At 44.1% G+C, this 19,298-nt stretch overlaps 1 protein-coding gene across 1 annotated transcript in view; it reads right to left on the bottom strand.

The window, feature by feature from the left end:
• The window catches only part of nkd1 (NKD inhibitor of WNT signaling pathway 1), a 56,764-nt gene that overhangs the window by 2,355 nt on the left and 35,111 nt on the right, over window positions 1-19,298 (bottom strand). Inside the window, exons 4-9 of the mRNA XM_080757379.1 lie at window positions 18,494-18,554; window positions 11,824-11,927; window positions 11,331-11,426; window positions 7,450-7,597; window positions 3,794-3,875; window positions 1,318-1,457 (exon numbers count right to left, since the gene is read on the bottom strand). Coding sequence (XP_080613505.1) covers window positions 1,318-1,457; window positions 3,794-3,875; window positions 7,450-7,597; window positions 11,331-11,426; window positions 11,824-11,927; window positions 18,494-18,554 — 631 coding nt within the window. The remainder of the gene's footprint in view (window positions 1-1,317; window positions 1,458-3,793; window positions 3,876-7,449; window positions 7,598-11,330; window positions 11,427-11,823; window positions 11,928-18,493; window positions 18,555-19,298) is intronic.

Below are 19,298 nucleotides of genomic sequence, written 5' to 3'. Positions count from 1 at the left end.
CACAGTAAAGCATTAAAGTGTTAACATTTCACTTTATAAAGGCCTTATTCTTGTGTGTGTGAACTTTTGCATTACAGCATAAGTACACGCTAATCCTGTATAATTACGACAAATGCACATAAGTACACTCAAAATAAACCCTGAAGTGCCAAGTCAGAATTCTCAGTATGAGAAAAAGGCAGCCGTCCAAGAGCGCTTGCCTGAAGCAGAATAAGTAACTCATTCAAAAATAACCCATTATGTATACATGGCGACAGCGGCCACTCTTTAATGCGAGTCCAGTGGAAAGCCACATCATTCAGGACACATTTCTTCCAAAGGATAAGCATGACAAAACGTGACACACGCACGCACGCACGCACACACACACACACACACACACACACACACACACACACACACACACACACACACACACACACACCGCTGTTAGCACTGCACTAACAGGGGCCACATTATAATAACCACTGTGTCATCGCTGATAAGTCGGATCACATCGCTGATAAGTCAGATCACACACACACACACACACACACACACACACACACACACACACACACACACACACACACACACGCACGCACACCACTGTTAGCACTGCACTAACAGGGGCCACATTATAATAATCACTGTGTCATCGCTGATAAGTCGGATCAAGGGTTTAAGCTTATTAAACGTAATAATTCACTTGGCCCTTAAAGCTGATGGGAGCCGGGCCCTTCAGACACTTCGCCCGGGCCCCAGATGTTTGTACTGGCCAGGGCTTGCAGTAGGTCCCGGGCCCCAGATGTTTGGACTGGCCAGGGCTTGCAGTAGGGCCCGGGCCCCAGATGTTTGGACTGGCCAGGGCTTGCAGTAGGGCCCGGGCCCAAGATGTTTGGACTGGCCAGGGCTTGCAGTAGGCCGCCGCTACACCTAATAGCTCCAGGGCAGGTGCTGCTGGCTGGCGTAATGGGACAGTCTGGAGGAGGCTTCAAAGGCACCGTGGACCTCTCCCCTCATCTCTCAGAAAGTTTTATGTTGTAATGTTCTGTTGTAGAGCAGTGGTTTTCAACCCTTTTCATCAGGGTCCATTATTTATTTGGCATTTGAGCCACGGACGACCATTCGATGAGATTGTTTTGTTTTTGTGCACATCTTTGAATATACTAACTTTTTTAAGCAAAATTTTTCTAACTCTTTGCTTCAGGGGAACACATTTTGAGATCGGGGTCCGCGGCCAAATATATAATCATTTTTGGGGGACCTTGACATGACCGTCTTTTTTTGTGAAAAAATTCAAATGGGGCGGTACTTCTCCCAGCACTCTCCACTCACCGGCTCCGAAGCGAGATGTATAGTTCTCGATGCCTGCCAGGTCCAAGTAGTGGTTCCTGCGCTCCAGGTTCTCGTCCACGCAGGGGCGCTGCTGCTGCTGCTGGCAGCCCGGCTGGGTGTGGTGGTCGCTGTGGTGGCGCCTGGCGGGCACAAAACAAGCACCTCTCATTAGACAGTGGCTGGAGCTCAGTTTCTCCCTGAGGTTTAAGTTCTTAGAGTGTTTGGGGAAAGCGAGGCTGTGTTGCCAGATTCTGCCAGAGAAACGAGCAATCGGGTCGATGAAAACTAGACTTTTACCAATATATTATATTTAATACTTTTTTCTTTTTTTTAATATGTGGAATATTGTATGTATGCATGAATGAATGAATGATTTTATTTTCACCTTTCACAGTCCATACCTTCTTACGGGATTATTGACTTTAAAGTACACTGTATTTCCTGTGCCAACACTGACACCAAAATAAATCACACACTGTATACATGACTCTGATCAAGAGTACATTCAAGTAATCTAATTGTCAGGCTAGAGTGGAGGGCAAGAGACATACACCAAATACACCAATCTTGTATGGGGGTCCCTGGCACAAAACATTTTCAGATGGGGCTCTGTGGCCAAATACTGTACATATTCATTTGGGCGTCCTTGACATGGAAAAATGCCATGGTCCACCAAATGAAGCAAGCCCAGAACAAGCCAGTACACTTAAGAAACCAGCCCCAAAGAACTTAAAGGGTTGGTTTGGATTTTTGGACATGAAGCTGTATGAAATGCTTACCATAAATATCGCGGTTGTAAAGGTATTAAATGACTGGCCGAGGAGTGCTGCTCCTGTTTGGGGGGATATCAATTAGTTTCCAGGGTCTACAAAACTAGTGTACCGGTAATTCGTATTGTTGACCTATATCTACCATATAGACCAACTTTCGTTCAACTTTGACCGCTCTGTCACATGGTACTATTTTCTTTGTGTTCAGTATCACTGCGCCGCATAGAACACCATAGTGCTGGCGCGCCGCGGCAGGATACACTACCAAAGCTAGGTGCTATGCAGCTGCCCCGGGTCGGCTAGCAACGAGGTTTCATTTCATTCAAAACATTTACTTTTGACTCGTTCCGGTTACTTTATAAGTGTTGACAACACTGTGTTGTATTATAGATCAAAATGGTACGAAGTTGCAACTTTCCGGGATGTCCAACTTTGGCTTGCTGCAGTGGGTTTGAACGTCCATACCAACTTGAGAAAAATAAAAGGTGCTTGGCTGGTGGCTCGGCTAGGTGCTCGGCTGTGCAGTGAAAGCTTTATCACTGTCGTTGTCTGACTCTGGGTTTGAACTTTGAAGTGTCTGATTCTGACATGTTGAAGTCACGCAAATTTTTTGATCTACTTTGAAGGAATTGAAACAACTATTATTTTCCTCTATGACACAAAACAAAACGTATAAAGTAACCGGAACGAGTCAAAAGTAAATGTTTTGAATGCAATGAAACCTCGTAGCTAGCCGACCCGGGGCAGCTGCATAGCACCTAGCTTTGGTAGTGTATCCTGCCGCAGCTGCCGCAGCGCACCAGCACTATGGTGTTCTATGCGGCGCAGTGATACTGAACACAAAGAAAATAGTGCCATGTGACAGAGCGGTCAAAGTTGAACGAAAGTTGGTCTATATGGTAGATATACCGGTAGGTCAACAATACGAATTACGCTAGTTTTGTAGATTGGTTTATTTTTAATTGCATACAGCTTCATGTCCAAAAATCCGAACCAACCCTTTAACCCTAACCCAAAACTACTAATATTTCTCCAAGTGACTTTACAGAGAGAGAGAGAGAAAAAAAGGCAAAAAATTGTTTATAATAAGCAGACATGGCAGTGGTTGGGCTCCAGTTCTCCCTGAGGTTTAGCTGTTAAGCAGGGCTGCCCTTATGGCCTAAGCAGTGGTGAACTTAACTGCAAGAGAAGTGAGCTTCTGAAGAGTCGCCCCGGCCCCCGTTTTACTGTATATGTGAGCGTGTGAAAAAACTGCGAGTATATATTGCCACTTGCTCGGCACTCATGCAACGGCATTTTACTGCAGGACCGTTGAGCAAGGCATGAGTTACTGGTGCCCTTAGCTCAGGAATGAGTGGTGAAATATTTATTTAGTGGGCTGTGACAAGAGGACGTGTGTAAACCTCTAAGCTTCCCTCTCTCCATGACTAGGTCCCGTGTAGCTGGACAGGCACAGCCTTGGGAGAGGCTGTATGCCTTCATGTGACTGATATGAGACGTGGCTTTGGATAAAAGCACCTTCCAAGCTCGCAACGCTATCTGTTATCTTTGAACACTTTTGAATAAGACTGAAAAATGAAATAACTGCAATCTGGCATCGGCCGGGCTCTAGTACCCTCTAGTATCGATACATATTCTTATTGTTAAAAAAATGTTATATACTTATATTATCAATATAAGTTGAGAATCACTGTTATAGATCGTACCGGAGGAGAGCGCGTGACTTCTTGTCAGCACTTTTGGGGTCTTCCACGCTCTTGTCAGCCTTTTGTCTGGAGTGGGATAAGTCTGCAGAGAGAGAGAGAAATCCATTATCAAAGAGCAGCCGCACGCACGCACGCGCACACACGCACGCACGCGCACACACACACACACACACACACACACGCACACGCACACACTCTCTCTCTCTACAGCAGTCTCACAAGCCTGCAGAAGAAAGAAACCTTTGTTCACTGGCTTTTACTTTGAAGATCAGTTAAATGAGTGGATAAATAACAATGCGTCATTTATTCTATTTCCAACTCCAGGTCTCACACACAGTACTGTAAGGCATGGGGTATATCTTCTTCATAAAGAGTTTATTAATGGCACCCAATATAATGCGGTATGAAATTAGCATCAGGCAATATTTTCAAAGCCGGCTCTTGTCTGAAACGCTTTCACGGATATAAATAGTCAGAAAAAAAGAGACGTGCATGCCTGTGATGTAACAGAGAGGGGACTATACATATACTGTATATATTTCCCTAGTTTAAGTAGCAAAATCTGAAAAGTAAAGTCAAAGATATTATTTTTCCTGACAGTTTGAGCTTTGGGGAGTGCTTGGAAGGGGAGGGAGAGAGGGAGAGGGAGTAGGTGACAGCCTAGAAGGTGGCAGACATTTATCAAAAGGATGCTGTGCATCTCTTAGGGCCTAGTTCCAGAGTTTTTTGAAGCGGCTGGCTGGCAGCAGGCAGGGGGTCCCCTCTTTTCTTCTCCATTACTCCTCACTATCATTAAAAAATGAACCCCGTGGTGCAGGAGAGACAGAGAGAGAGAGAGACATGGAGACGGGAACAAACGCACGTCTGCGGGGTGTGGTGACAGCTTACAGCATGTGACACAGGGTGGGGGGGGGGGCATCCTCTGAGCACCTACTGACTGACTCCTACTACACCACTACTACTACAGTATTGTTGCTGTACGTATCTCCATATTCAAACCTTTTGTGTTTTTCCATAAATTACTGCCAAGCGTGGATCACACTGACACTACATCATCACACTAAAGCATCAAAGTGTACACACACACACACACACACACACACACACACACACACACACACACACACACACACACACACACACACACACACATATATAACATAACATTCGGGTCAGTGTTGTTTTTTTCAGAATATTTAGATTTAGTCTTAGTCTTAGTCTTTTGAATAAGACACATTTAGTCTTTAGTCCCATTTAGTCTTCTGAAATTCTTTTTTGTTTAGTCTAGTCTTAGTCGACGAAATATCAAAATAATTTAGTCTTAGTCTAGTCTTAGTCTTTTAGTCTTAGTCTTAGTGGTTTAGTCTTAGTCTTTTAGTCTTAGTCTTGATTTTTTAGTCTTAGTCTTTTACTAAGGGGGGGCACTTTGGGGGGCACTGTCTGGGGAGGCACTGGGGGATACTGGGGGGCACTGTCTGGGGAGGCACTGGGGGGATGCTGGGGGGGCACTGTCTGGGGAGGCACTGGGGGGGCACTGTCTGGGGAGGCACTGGGGTGGCACAGTCTGGGGAGGCACTGGGGGGCACTGTCTGGGGAGGCACTGGGGGGCACTGTCTGGGGAGGCACTGGGGGGGACTTGGGGGGGCACTGTCTGGGGAGGCATGGGGGGGGGGGGGACTGGGGGCCCCACTGTCTGGGGAGGCACTGGGGGGACATTGGGGGGCACTGTCTGGGGAGGCACTGGGGGCCAGTGGGGGACACTGGAGGGGCACTTGGGGGGTACACTGTCAAGGGAGGCACTGGGGGGGGGGGCACTTGGGGAAGACACTGGGGGGGCACTCAAAATTGAAAATACAATGTTCATTAGTCTTAGTCTTATGATTTAGTCTTAGTCTTAGTCTTTTGAAAACGCACATTTAGTCTTTAGTCCCATTTAGTCTTCTGGAATTCTTTTTTGTTAGTCTAGTCTTAGTCGACAAAGTGTCAAAAACGTTAGTCGACTTAGTCTTTAGTCTTAGTCTTAGTCGACAAAAACAACACTGATTCGGGTAGTCGACTTTTTTTTGCTTTTCAACAGCAGACATGCAGCTGTGAACTCTGGTGTTTTGTTGGTAGTTCTCCAACTTAAGTACTAATCCATTCCTGATTGTTTTCATATCATATACAAAACTACTGTATGTGGGATTTGCTGTCACCGCCACTCGTGTAGGTGCGGTAGGCTGCACTGGCAACATTCAAGACAGGTTTTCTTTGGGAAAAGCATGCCTCATATGCTCAATGGGGACAACTACAGTGTGTAAATACTGAGTTTATTACTGTTGTTGTGAATTATCTGCATGCTGTCTGAATGGCAGCCTCTGGTGGACATTCCCCCATTCCCTGCATCCATAATGAGACACCTGTTTGCCATCACACCACTCAACTCACTAGCCAATCACAGTTTAGGTGTGCCATATATAACCAGCAACTCATCCCACACTCCTCACTCAGTCTCCAGCCTTCACACAGGCAACATGTCATGCAGAACCTGCAGCGCTCATTGAGTACCCTGGCCTACAACACCTCACTTCTCTGCAGCCGTGTGTCCTTGACCAATAAACCACGGTTTCATGGCTTACTGAAGATAATATACTACTATTCTGTTGAAATATACCTTGGTGTCACATATACTCTCTCTGGCCGGAGAAACTTGGCGATCAGCTCACATCCAACAAACTAACCAGCAGATAATATTTAATAACTGTAGTTTGTTCAACCTGTTAGATTGGAGACGTGTCGTCCGGTACAGTAAAGTATAGGAGTCCCTCCTCACTCTGCCCAATATTATCCACAGTTTGGTGAGAGTCACACTACAGTAGCTCTTGCTGCCCGTGATGGACGTGATGTCATGTTTCTTTTTCTTATTCATCTTTCTTTATGCTTAACAAAGGTGCAGGCGTGCGGCATTATTAAAAACAATGTCGTGATCATAGTTATAATGGTCACGACGGAGTGAAGTGATCACTGTAGCCTGCTAGATAGCAAGCCTAGCATGTAATAAACTCCTTCTAAAGCTATATATGGACCATAGCTATAATCATAACCATTATAAAGACCAAAGGAACTGTGGTTGTAACTGGTTGTGAACATTCAGGCTTGTATGAATTGAATGAATAACATCCCATTTTTCAACCAGCGCTGTCCTCTCCTCCGTGGCTGTAACTCCAGTCTCTCCATTCCAAGTAACGTAACATCAACTAACAACAACTAATGCTATGCTGCTCCGTAGAAAGGTCTTGCACAACGAAAATAGCAGATCTACAAGCTCACAAGATGTCCATCAGTGAGGCAGTGTAGACTTGTAACTTTGACAACAGCTGTTGTGAATTTCGGCCAATCAGAACGGCAGCTACACAGCCGGCCTGCATGCATTTCGCTGCTGTGCTCGGCTGTGTTAACCCTTCACTACCTGGTCGTTTCAGAACACAGTGTTTTAATGCTTGATTGTATGAAAAAAATTATGATATTTTACCGCTGAATAATCGACTATTAACCGATTTTTATGGTAATCGTGTCGACTATCAAAGATCACGTTTGGTTAATGCCCTAATATATATATATATATATATATATATATATATATGTCCAACGACACCTTTGACCCCTTCCTGGTGTACCTGCTGTGGCCTGCGTGCAGCTTCTCCACCGCTGGCTGGAGTCTGGAGCCACCGACAGTTTGACCCGCAGCGTCTTGCTGCTAGTGGGAGAGTGGTTGACCGAGGCGTCCACCACCTCGTAGATGGTGTGGAGGAGGCTGGTGATGTCCTAGAGGTCAGCAGAGGGGAGAGGAGGAGAGGATTTGTGATTAGTGGTTAGGGTGATTATATGCTTCATAGAGAAAGTGCCAAAGGCCAAACACACTGACTAAGGGTGGCAGGGCTTTCTGCGCCATTAAAAAAAAAAAAAAAAAAAAAAACACTAGCCCCTCTGATTGAGCTCTCAGATCTCTACCAGAGAAGAAAGAAACAAATTAAGCCACTAGGTTCTTCTGAGAAGAAAAGAGAAACTTAGAACAGACCTCACACTGGATTCAAGTCTCTCACAGAGCCATTAAAACGGATTGGTAGAATCCTACTGTATAGGCACACTGTTTGGGAACCACCAGTATGGTTCCCAAACGGTACCGTGTGAGGCACACGGTGAGACAAGTCTATGTCAATGTCGGTGGCTTTTTAGGTCTCGCTTGCAAAACGTCTTTCTATCTCAGCTGTGGCCGGCTTCTTCCCCCGAAGCGAGCTCTCCATAGAGGAGGTCCATTGTCCGTACAAGACCCAGCCACGTTCTCTGTTTTTAGGAGTTTGTACATTGATGTTTTTTTGTTGTTGCTTGGGGCAGAACATCCCTGTTGGAAACCTTGTCTTTCTAAGAGATTCAGAGTATTCCACTAAGGCAGTAGCCTGGCTCCAGCCCTGAATCGCTAGCCACGCCCATTAAGAAAATATGTTTCAGGTCTGGAGTCTCTCCCCACGACGGTGTCAGATTGGCCATCAGCCCCGTCACTCAACAGTGTCAGACAACAAACATGGCTGCCCCCACTGTGGTAACTCATGACCGTATCAATCTGGCTATTAAATGCTTTCTCGGTCTAAATTTCTCACCATACAGTAGGTACCATAATGGCAGACCACCAGTGGTGGAAAAAGTACAAAAATATTTTACTTAAGTAGAAGTACTGATTCTCTACTTGAAAATTACTTAAGTAAAAGTACAAAGTGCCCATTAAGAAAGTTACTTAAGTAAAAGTATAAAAGTACCTCAAATAAAATGTACTTAAGTACAAAAATTTACCCGGCGTAAAATGTACTTAAGTATAAAAGTAAAAATTACAAAGTACAAGTACAAAGTACAAAATACAAAATTATTTTCAAAATGAATACAAAGAAATGAATTTCCAAAATTGTCATCCTGTCAAAAGTGGCTTTATTCCAAAAAATTAAATAGCATACAAATACTGAAAATACAGAACCCCCAACAGCATACATCGTGTTGGGAAAGTTCTTTTTTTTTAGGAACTATAGTTCAGTTCACAGTTGTTGATTTTTAAAATGAACTAGTTCCGTTCATAGTTCATCATTCCAAATTTTGAACTAAAGTTCATCGTTTGAAAAATGAACTATTATAGTTATTTTTCGTTCTTTTTTTGCTTTAATTTTTATATATTTTTTACATTTTACAAAAATTGCTCTTTTGCAATGTGAAATGCCACCGAATTATTTTTCCTTCTCTATATGGGCTTTTGCATGATTTATTGTGAAGGCAAAAGTTTCTGAACGTTCTCAGAGCCTGCATCTCCGCATGCTGGGGTTGGCTGATCTACAAGCTCACAACGTGTCCGGACGCGACAAGTTGTGAGCTTGTATATCAGCTATTTTCAGCGCGGAACACTTTGTACGGCGAAGAATAAATTAGGCATCACTGCGCTTCATTCACTGTGGAAGAGAGATGTATTTTGTTGGCCGTTCGTGGCGATATTATGGACACGTACCTCCTCGAAGCGATAATAACCAACTAAGCTATTGGAAGCTATTTTTCGTGGCACATTATGTGTGTACAACAACAAGTTCCCTCAGTGTTTGTGTTAGGAGTTGGGACAGTGTCTGCTGTCTGTCAGCGTGCATGATCATGCAGTAGCTAGATGCGCGCTCCAGTGACGGCTGAGAAAGATTAGTTAATTTGTGTCGGATAGGGACTTATTGGTTGGTTTTCCGCTAAATATTAAGGCATGGGCGTAAGGCATAAGGCAAGGACAAAAATAAAAAATCCTTCTGCTAAGACTGTGTCTCGGTCATCCATGTTGAATGCGTGTGACAAAACACAGTGTGTGCATCTTGCCGTCTTCAAAGCAGGCCAGGCAGCAGAACACAACTCCGCCCCCCTATTATCTGAGAGTGGAGCAGCCCTGTTCAATTCTCAACTGTGCATTCCTCCAGTAAGACAAATATAAGATTTTATTATTTAATTTGTAGCGAGTAACGAGGTGTCCGATTTTAAATATAGCGCATTAAAAGTAAGATTTTTTCCTTGTAAATGTAACGAAGTAAAAGTAAAAATACAGCAAAAGAAAAGTAGTCAATAAAAGTACAAATTCTCCAAACTTGTACTTAAGTACAGTAACGAAGTAATTGTACTTCGTTATTTTCCACCACTGCAGACCACCTCCAACCAGAGTCCTGCACGGGTCCAATTTTCGATACCCGCACCCGTCCGTCAATCATCAGTTCCGCAACCCGCCCGTTACCCGCCATTTATATAAAACTCTAAACCAGATCTGCCCCGTTACCTGTTCGTATCACAGGCTATACGATAGCTATCATTGACTTTATTTCATCCAACACCGCATGTGGTGGTGGGCGACGGCAGTGTGTTGCACACGGAACGGAAGACATGTAGTTGACTGGCTAAGCTGCTTATTATCACAACATAAAGTTATATCATGATTTCGACCTAAATGGCATATTGGCATAATATATCAACAAGGAGAGGATGATAAAAAAAAGATTAGCCTGATGAGTCGACCGTCTTGATCCAAGGCTGTTTAAAAAACGGTCATCACTCATCAGGCTAATCGGTTTAACTTTATTTACACTTAGACAGAGTGGCACATTAGGCCAACATTACCTGGGTTAGCTTTACATCTTGTGTTGAATGTTGGCGTTATAATCCCCTGGTGTTTCATCAGCACGAACGAAAATATAGGCTACAGGCTGCAGCCTGGTGATAAAAAAGAAACTCCACACGTGAAATGCTACGATAAGGAAGCAAGCGTCACGATTCGGCCGTGATGTCACTGCTATGCAACAAGGAAGTAGAACAGGGAAGCACAGCAGCAGAAACAGAACGCCATTGTGAAGGAATCGGCAGTGATGTGACATCACTGACTATTCCTTGCTGGGCATGTGACGGATTTAACTTGTCTCTGCTGTTGAGGAAAACCCCCAGCTCAGCTGCTGTTTATAACATTGCGCAGTGCGGGTCCACTGATTTTAAAAAGTCACCCACCCGCTTTGCGTTCCGCCCGTACCCGTTAACTTATGAAGGTATATTGTCCCGCCCGTTCCCACCCGTCAAACTCTGGTACCCACGGGGTACCACGGGTATCCGACCCGTTGCAGGACTCTGCCTCCAACTGCTGTAGTTACATTGTCCCAAACACTACCATACGAATTGGTTAAACGACGTTCTATTCAATTTGAAATGAAAGTTCCCGATCTTCAGCTCTGACACTGAGGATTGTACTGTGTACTCTGTGTCCATAGTATACAGTATGGTGAGAGTAGGTGAGGGTTGTACTGTGTACTCTGTGTCCATACAGTATGGTGAGAGTAGGTGAGGGTTGTACTGTGTACTCTGTGTCCATAGTATACAGTATGGTGAGAGTAGGTGAGTGTTGTACTGTGTACTCTGTGTCCATACAGTATGGTGAGAGTAGGTGAGGGTTGTACTGTGTACTCTGTGTCCATACAGTATGGTGACAGTAGGTGAGGGTTGTACTGTGTACCTCTCTGGTGACTTTGCCGTTGTTGTCAAAGTCGTACAGGGTGAAGGTCCATTCCTGTCTGTTGTCCTCCTCTACGGACACAGCACATTCCAGCTCCTGGAACAACACACTTCATCACTCACTGTGTGTGCGTGCGTGCGTGCGTGCGCGTGTGTGTGATACGTATGTGTATCACAAGCATGTGTGTATGAGTGATTAGGTGCATTAGTTGCAACTTTTCATAATTACAGTTTGTGTGTGTGTGTGTGTGTGTGTGTGTGTGTGTGTGTGTCTGTGTGTGTGTGTGTGTGCGTGCGCAGGTGTGTGTGCGTGCGCAGGTATGTGTGCGTGCGTGTTGTCTGTGTGTGTGTGTGTGTGCGTGCGCAGGTGTGTGTGCGTGCGCAGGTATGTGTGCGTGCGTGTGAGACCGCCCGTTACTGTTTGTTCCTCCAGTTATAAAACTGGAGCAAGAGAGTAGAGACACGTGCACTCACTCACTCACTCACTCACTCACTTCAAACTGAAGTTGTTTCTGGGGTCTCGTGGGAGACTGGCCGTCTCCCACTTGAAGTTTCTCCTCCACACAGCAACTTTCCGTCTTCTCTGGGGGCAGAGCCACTGCACACATGCATACACACACACACACACACACACACACACACACACACACACACACACACACACACACAGACACACACACACACACACACACACACACACACACAGACAGACAAAAAAGAGAGCCTTCAGTATTTAGATTTTGCCAGATTTCGTGAGAGAAACAAGCCGTCAGGTCTATGAAAACAAGCCCCAAAAAAGCGACAAATAATAGTTAATGTAGCCTCAACCACTTTAATTCTATTTAAAGTAAACTATTTAATTCAATTATGGGCTATTTGAAATGAGCTGATCTTCAAGCAAGTTTGAGAACCACTAGTTTAAACAAAATTCGGAAGGAAGCACAAATAGAAACAAGTTTGTGTTGATGTGTATTTTCAGTCAGACATTTAACCTCTTAAACCCTCAATACTTTGGCTCTATAGGCTACTTGGCCCTCTTCCAAATCTCTTTGCTGAGGAGATCTGCTATTTTCAACAAAGAGAAAACTCTAACCCCCAAACCCTAAAAGTCTCTAAATGTCTAAATAAAAGTTTTTTTATGTAACAACCATCTTACAATGTCTATTACTCACATTTTAATAGCCTATATTTGTGGGGACACACACATGCCCGCACACATGCCCCTCCTCCCGCTGCTGTCAGCACTTTGAAGTGTTCAATCTCCAACCTTTTGGACGGGGATCACACCAGCAGGCTGTAAAACAGACTCGCTAATTAATTAAGCCAGAGTCAGATCTCAGTGAACAGTGTTTGTTGTGCGAGCCAGAGAGGACTGTTGTCGCCCTGCGACTCTTTCTTTTTCCTGCCCCATCCAAAAAGCAACATCAAAGACCACCCCCCGGCCCGGGAGGAGGCAGCGGGTACCGGGGGGGAGGGGCAATGCGGTGATGGAAGAAGCACTCACATGTTTTGGGCGGTTAGGCCCAAACCGCACCAATGCAACTCCGTGAAACAAAACAGTTTTAAAGACACTTGCAACTGCCATTGTAGTTGCAAATCGCAACCATTTGGTTGTGAGTAGTTGCATGGCGAATCATTGGTACGGTTTGGGCCTTCATTTAAAGGACGATGTCCCTACAACAGACTAGCGTCATGTCCATGGTGTGCACTTTAGTGGTGTCAAAAATGATCCATTCAGCAATGCATCGATGCAGCAACAAACATAAATCGCCTTTTTTTTGACTGAATGTCAAAACCACAATTAAATTGATAATCGCAATTATTTGTGTGAGAATAAATTGTGAACTTAAATGTGTAATGGTGACAACCCTAGTTCTGACCAGACACTGGAGGTCACCAGGAGGTCAGACACAAAGCTCTGCTTCTGACCAGTTTCACCAGATTGTACAGATGAATGTCAGAGGCAGCAGCAACGTGGTTGCTGGTTTTGTGTTCGCTTTGATCTTCTTACAGCTTTGTGTGTGTGTGTGTGTGTGTGCGCGTGTGCGTGCGTGCGTTGCTCTGTAGCAGGTCCAATATGCTGGTGAGATGCTTATCTCACAACTAATGAAAATGCCAGGAGAAACAGTAATCTGCCATCTCTCCCCCTCTATCCCTCTCCCTCTATCTATTGCCCCTTATCTCTCTCTCTCTCTCTCTCTCTCTCTCTCTCTCTCTCTCCATCTCTATCTCTATCTCCCTCTGTCTCTCTCTCTATCTCTGTTTGATGAAGCCAGGTCTTTGTGACAGACTTGGCTGCCAGTGGATTGGCAGGGTGTATCAGATCAGGCGGGGGGGTGATATTGACATTGTTCCAATAGCTTTGACACGCAAGCACGCACACACACACACACACACACACACACACACACACACACACACAGCTACATACATAGAGGTATATCACAACAGCTTCAGCACGTGGCGCTGTCTGGCAGAAACCTTGATCTCCATATTTAAATTTTCATATTCTGTCCACCTGCCAGTAACAATATAACGGTTGAATATATACTATACACATCAATTCTATCATCAACACTTTATGAACAACAATAACAGGGGGACTCAAGCAGGTGGTTTCATACTGTTGGCTAACAGATCCCAGTGAGGGGCGACCGGGGCTGACCTGTGTGGACATTGCATATTGTCCTGCTTGTTCACGCTCCAGTTTCCTCCCACAGCTAACAGACATGCAGCACTGTGGCCTCGAACTGGAGCTGCTCCCTAGGCACCAGTGTTGCCAAGTCCGCTTACTATAAGCGACTTTGGGGCTTGTTTCTAAAGTGTGCACTTTGATTGTTTGGGCTTATAGGTTCCTAATGTCGTTTAACCCAGTGGCAAATATTTTCATGTCAAGGACCTCCAACATTTTATGCCTTTGTCTGCGGACCCCCAACTGGAAATATTTTGTGACGGGGTCCCCCATGCAAGATGCTTCAAAAATGTTTTTCTAGAGAATACTTTCTCCATTCTTTGAGGTGCGCTAGTCCGTCCTATGCCCAGCTTTGTGTGTCTGTGATTTGATTGAAATTATTTGATTGGCTGAGCACGGAATATGATGTATGATTAAAGAGCGCAGTGTGACTTTTTTTTTAGATCTACAAGCTTATTTTCAAACATACGTTGTATATAGGGGTTCAAGTGGTGAAACTGATTGTGAATTTGTGATGTCATTTAGCTGGGGACCATCGTGTGTGTGTGTGTGTGTGTGTGTGTGTCCTGTCCTGTTGTTCACGCACACACACACACACACACACACACACACACACACACACTGTACATAGCTGTTCATAGTCCAGTGGCTATAGCACCACTCAAAAATGTAACTAGTCTAAATCAACCCATTTCAACCAACTATAATGAGTAAAATATTAAATTATTTAAATGCAATTTGGATTGGCTCCAAATTGCATTTAAAATACTAAATTATTTAAATGCAATTTGGATTGGCTCCCACAGTGTCAGTTTTCTCCCCACCAGTTCCGGGTGCCTGACGCAATGCCCTGCCTGCCTCTTTCTTCTCTCTCTGACTTTGTCTGACCCGTGGCACTACTAGGTTCCCGTATAGAGCATAGCTTTTCAACCGGTGGTATCGCAGGTGGTCCCTGGCCAAAGTGGCCATGTATGTAACTTGTGTGGCTTACACCGCCACACAAGGAGCTGAGCCAGCTGCGGTCAACAATGTAGAGTACATGCCTCCCCCTGGCCAGCCGGGACGCCTGATGGAGGGGAAAGGAACTGGTCGGAAAAACGTGTTCCTTCCATGCGCTACGTCCGGCCGGGGAAACTCCCCCCTGTCAGGTGAAAAGAAGCAGCTTGGACTCCTCATGCATAGAAGGAAGCATGAGGTCTGGCCCCAAAGGTTGGCAGAGGAAGTGTCAATTAGATAATTGACACTGGGTGAAAAAATTGGTTGCAAAATTGCGCGCTAAACATTATAGTAATAAATATATATATATATGTACAGTATATAGGGTTTATGACATCATCAGATAATGAACAGTGTCTTTGTAGTGACCTGTAAAGCACTGCAGTGAAACATCCTAAAGATGCTTTCATCTCTATTAATTTTGTTTCTTCCCTCCTTTGCAAATGTTTCGTGTGAATGTGCTGAAAGGTTCTTAGCCTCCTGAGGCCCTGAGGAGGGGCCTTTTAAGTCCATCAGTCATCTTGTCATCTCTCCGTGTCTTCCTGTCTTGTTCCCTGTCGCCTCTCTTTTGATGATCTAAACCACTAAACCACAATGCATGTGCTATTCTAAACCACTAAACCACCATGCATGTGCTATTCTAAACCACTAAACCACAATGCATGTGCTATTCTAAACCACTAAACCACAATGCATGTGCTATTCGTCACATAATAGATCACAGTGAGCGGTGCTCTGAGAGTGCTGCTCATTCACGTGAAAGTCAACAAACAACGGCATTTGGCTCTGGGTTTGCCCATGCAGTGCCATCTAATAGATGAATGACCGGGCAGAAAACAGCCCGGTCACGTGGTTAATGTACTCGCGCGAGCGACTCCAATGCATTCCGTAAACTTCCGGTTGTCTCTATTTGAAGCCTTCAAATAGGGACAAACCAATAGAAGTCTATGTAGAAGAGCCGCCATTGGACTGGCCCCATGAAGTGAACGGAGTTTGCGCAACTCTGTCTTACTCTATGGCTCTGGGTTTGCCTAAGGATGCTGTATTAACTGCAGTGTGTCTGCAGAATAATGGTTCCAAGGATTTGGGTTCAACAGGCAAGCCACTAAGTCTATTGCTCAGCAGATTACAATATCACACTTGTGTGAAGTGAGGGGTGCCCACTGTATTTATATCCTTACCTGTTTTTAACTTATTCACTTTCCGTTGCTTTATTTCACTGTTTCTGTGCTTTATTTCACTGTTTCTGTGTTCTGTGTTTTGTCTTGTAGATTTGTTTTTGTGTTTTATTTCTGCATCCTAATTGTCAATTGTGTGTGTAATCTCGGAAGCATTGCAAATGACGGTGAACCTCAATGCTCTTTTCGAGAATAAATAAAGGTTTCAATCTTCTGTCATAATTTAGTCCCCTAAGCAAGCATTAGAGTCCATAGACTTGGCTTGCAAACGATTTACATCGTTTGCATTGTTTGCTCTACAAACATTGTAATATCCTCAAAGTTCATAGACTTGGCTGGCAAACAATTATGTCATAAAAATTCCCATATACTCGGCTGCCATATCATTGGTGTCAGGAGGAAACCACCTAACTCAATTTTTTTTTTTTTTTTTTTGCAGTCAGTGCTATTGAACACCCTTTAAGTCTGTGTGTTGTTTCGAAAATATTGAACCAATAGAAAATAGTAAAAAAAAACCTCTTAACTCCATTGGACACTCAAACTGTCTAATTAAAGCAACTCCACCGCCTCTCCCCCTCTCATGCAAGTAATTGACAATATATAAAAGTCCAATTTTGATGAGGCGGTTGGAAAATGTAGATTTTTCATTACTGAAAAGATTTGGAGTTTCTTCCCGACAGCAGAGATATATACAGTATAATATGACATAATCTTCAAAAGCCATGCATTGGAGAATTGGTTCTCTGCGGTTGTGATCTCCTCCTTTATATCCTTTTTTATCCCCCATGTATATATATATTTTTTTATATTGGATTATTTTTTTTACTGTAAATCATAAATTAATGATTGCAAGCTAGTACTCATTTGTAACGTAACTGAAAGGGACATGCCATTGCCTTAGTGGACAGAGAGACATGTCTCTCTCTCTCTCTCTCTCTGCTACATTTCCTGTCTGGTTCCACACTGTCTAATAAAACTGACACCCTATTAATATTAGAGCCTGACCGCCGACCAATATGTCTTAGTCTCTTAAACTAGAACATTTTCAAATTCTCCCGTCATACACTATTACCCTCCTCCCACGTCTATTCCGTCTTAGTGGTCGCGCAAACTTGTCCCACTTGTAAACAACAAACAGATGACAGCTGTCTTTCTTGGGGCTTTTGGTGAGGTTTAGTTATGTAACAGCATTCGTAGATTGTGGAATTGGTGTCTGGCTATTACGCGAGACTATAGTGCTATAATAAAATGTAATAAATAATAAACTATTCTATGAAAGGAACTCGTAGTCGGTGCTAATACTGACCCTCATCTATCTCCGAGGCTGTCTGGTCACCTTTCTGTCTGCATCCCACGTCTTTGATCCTGTATGCTCTCCTCTCCTCTCCTCTCTAACCCAGATCAAACGGGTGGGGGGGTGGAGTGGGGAGCCTCTCCTCCCGGAGCACTTAATCCAGGATCACACCCCACCAGGGAGAACATGGGGGATGCAGGCAGTTTGCAAAGACCCACAGAGGGCAGGGGAGAGGCAGGGAGGAGGAGGTGGAGGGGGTGGGGGGTTCATCGGTGCATTGGTGGAATTTAGTTGAGAGAAGACAAGATGTGTGGGTGCAACAGTTAATCGAGCTAATCAAATCGGTTAGAATAGATTTGCAGTTTTTTGGGGGGTGACTTTTTTCTGTTGAGAAACATTAAACTCTATCCATTGTCAATGGCGTTTTTAATGTTTGTCTAGGACAAACCTTAAAAGGTCAGTGAGGTTACATAGTTGCTTTTGGGTTCGTTTTTGTAGTGCAATAGGGACAAATACAAGAATGCTCGGCCCAATAAAACTCTCCCAGGGTCAACTCTGAAAACCTCTGAATGGTCGCTATAGGTATTCCTAAACGTAACATCCGTAAAACTATGCCTTAACTTTATTCCTAAACGTAACCTCAGTAAAACTATGCCTTAACCTTAACCTTATTCCTAAACATAACCTCAGTAAAACTATGCCTTAACCTTAACCTTATTCCTAAACGTGACCTCAGTAAAACTAAGGCTAAGGCCTTTAAGCCCAAGGAGTGTTTTTTGTGCAAAACTAATGCTGAAAACCCCCTAGTTTGACATGTTACATGCTACTTAAAGCATAATGAAATTTGGACTTATTTTTTTTACGCAGCGATGCAGTAAAACTATGCCTTCAATCTAACCTTATTCCTAAACTTAACATCAGAAAAACTAAGGATAAACCTAACCTTAACCTCAGTAAAACTCAGTTTCTCTCGCACAATGGCTGGGGATAGAGAGAGAGCCTACCTTCCAATCTGTAGTGTTCATTGGTGATCCCCTCAGCGCTACACGCTGCTTCCAAGGAGTCCTGTAGAGACACAGAGGAGACAGTCAGTGGGTGTTTTATACCCCAATACAGTGATATAGTCTGGGAGGAATACTGTATTTCTATCACATACAAAACAAACAAACTCTTGGTACTGACTGAGCCCTAATCCAGGGCTCAGCAGAAGCTTTTCAAATACACAGTGACGTGCCTAAAACAATCCAAAATAGCAGCTTTTTAAAAAATGTAGAAAGTTTGAGAAGTGTGCCCTGAGCCTGAACAGAAGTGGAAAGAAAGTCTAGCGGGACGGTATTTCATTATTTATGTGCCGATTGCTGGTAGCAATAGTATAGTCAAGCTGTACCAGCGCCTGCGTCCCCTTCAGTTTCCTCCCTGCGGTAGCAGCCTGCAGACTGTTATTGTGAGGGTCTGCTATCATTAGCATTAGCTCACGATGTTTACCTTTCGCCAGAAACGTTTACATGTTCGGGAGCGATGCGAGATAAATGACATCCGAACTTTGGATGGATGATGATCACCAAGGACAGCGCTCGTAGTTTCAGAGCTACGGGGCTTTGAAAACCCTGCTTTGAACAAAGGTAAATGGAGTTGATTGATAAAGAATCCATAGCTGGTGGTGACGGAGGCGTTGCATAGCAACCGGACCAAATACAAAAAAAATACGCCACGGACAAAGCCAACTCGGCTCGTGACAAATCATGACAATAAACACAATGTTTTGGGGTGATTAAATAATTAGAAAGAAGAAAAAACAAGGATTGGTTA

Source organism: Protomyctophum bolini (assembly GCF_963924005.1).
Source record: "Protomyctophum bolini genome assembly, chromosome: 1".
NCBI lineage: Eukaryota > Metazoa > Chordata > Actinopteri > Myctophiformes > Myctophidae > Protomyctophum > Protomyctophum bolini.
Note: the sequence above shows the minus strand (reverse complement) of the source record. Positions and strands in the feature narration are given on the sequence as shown.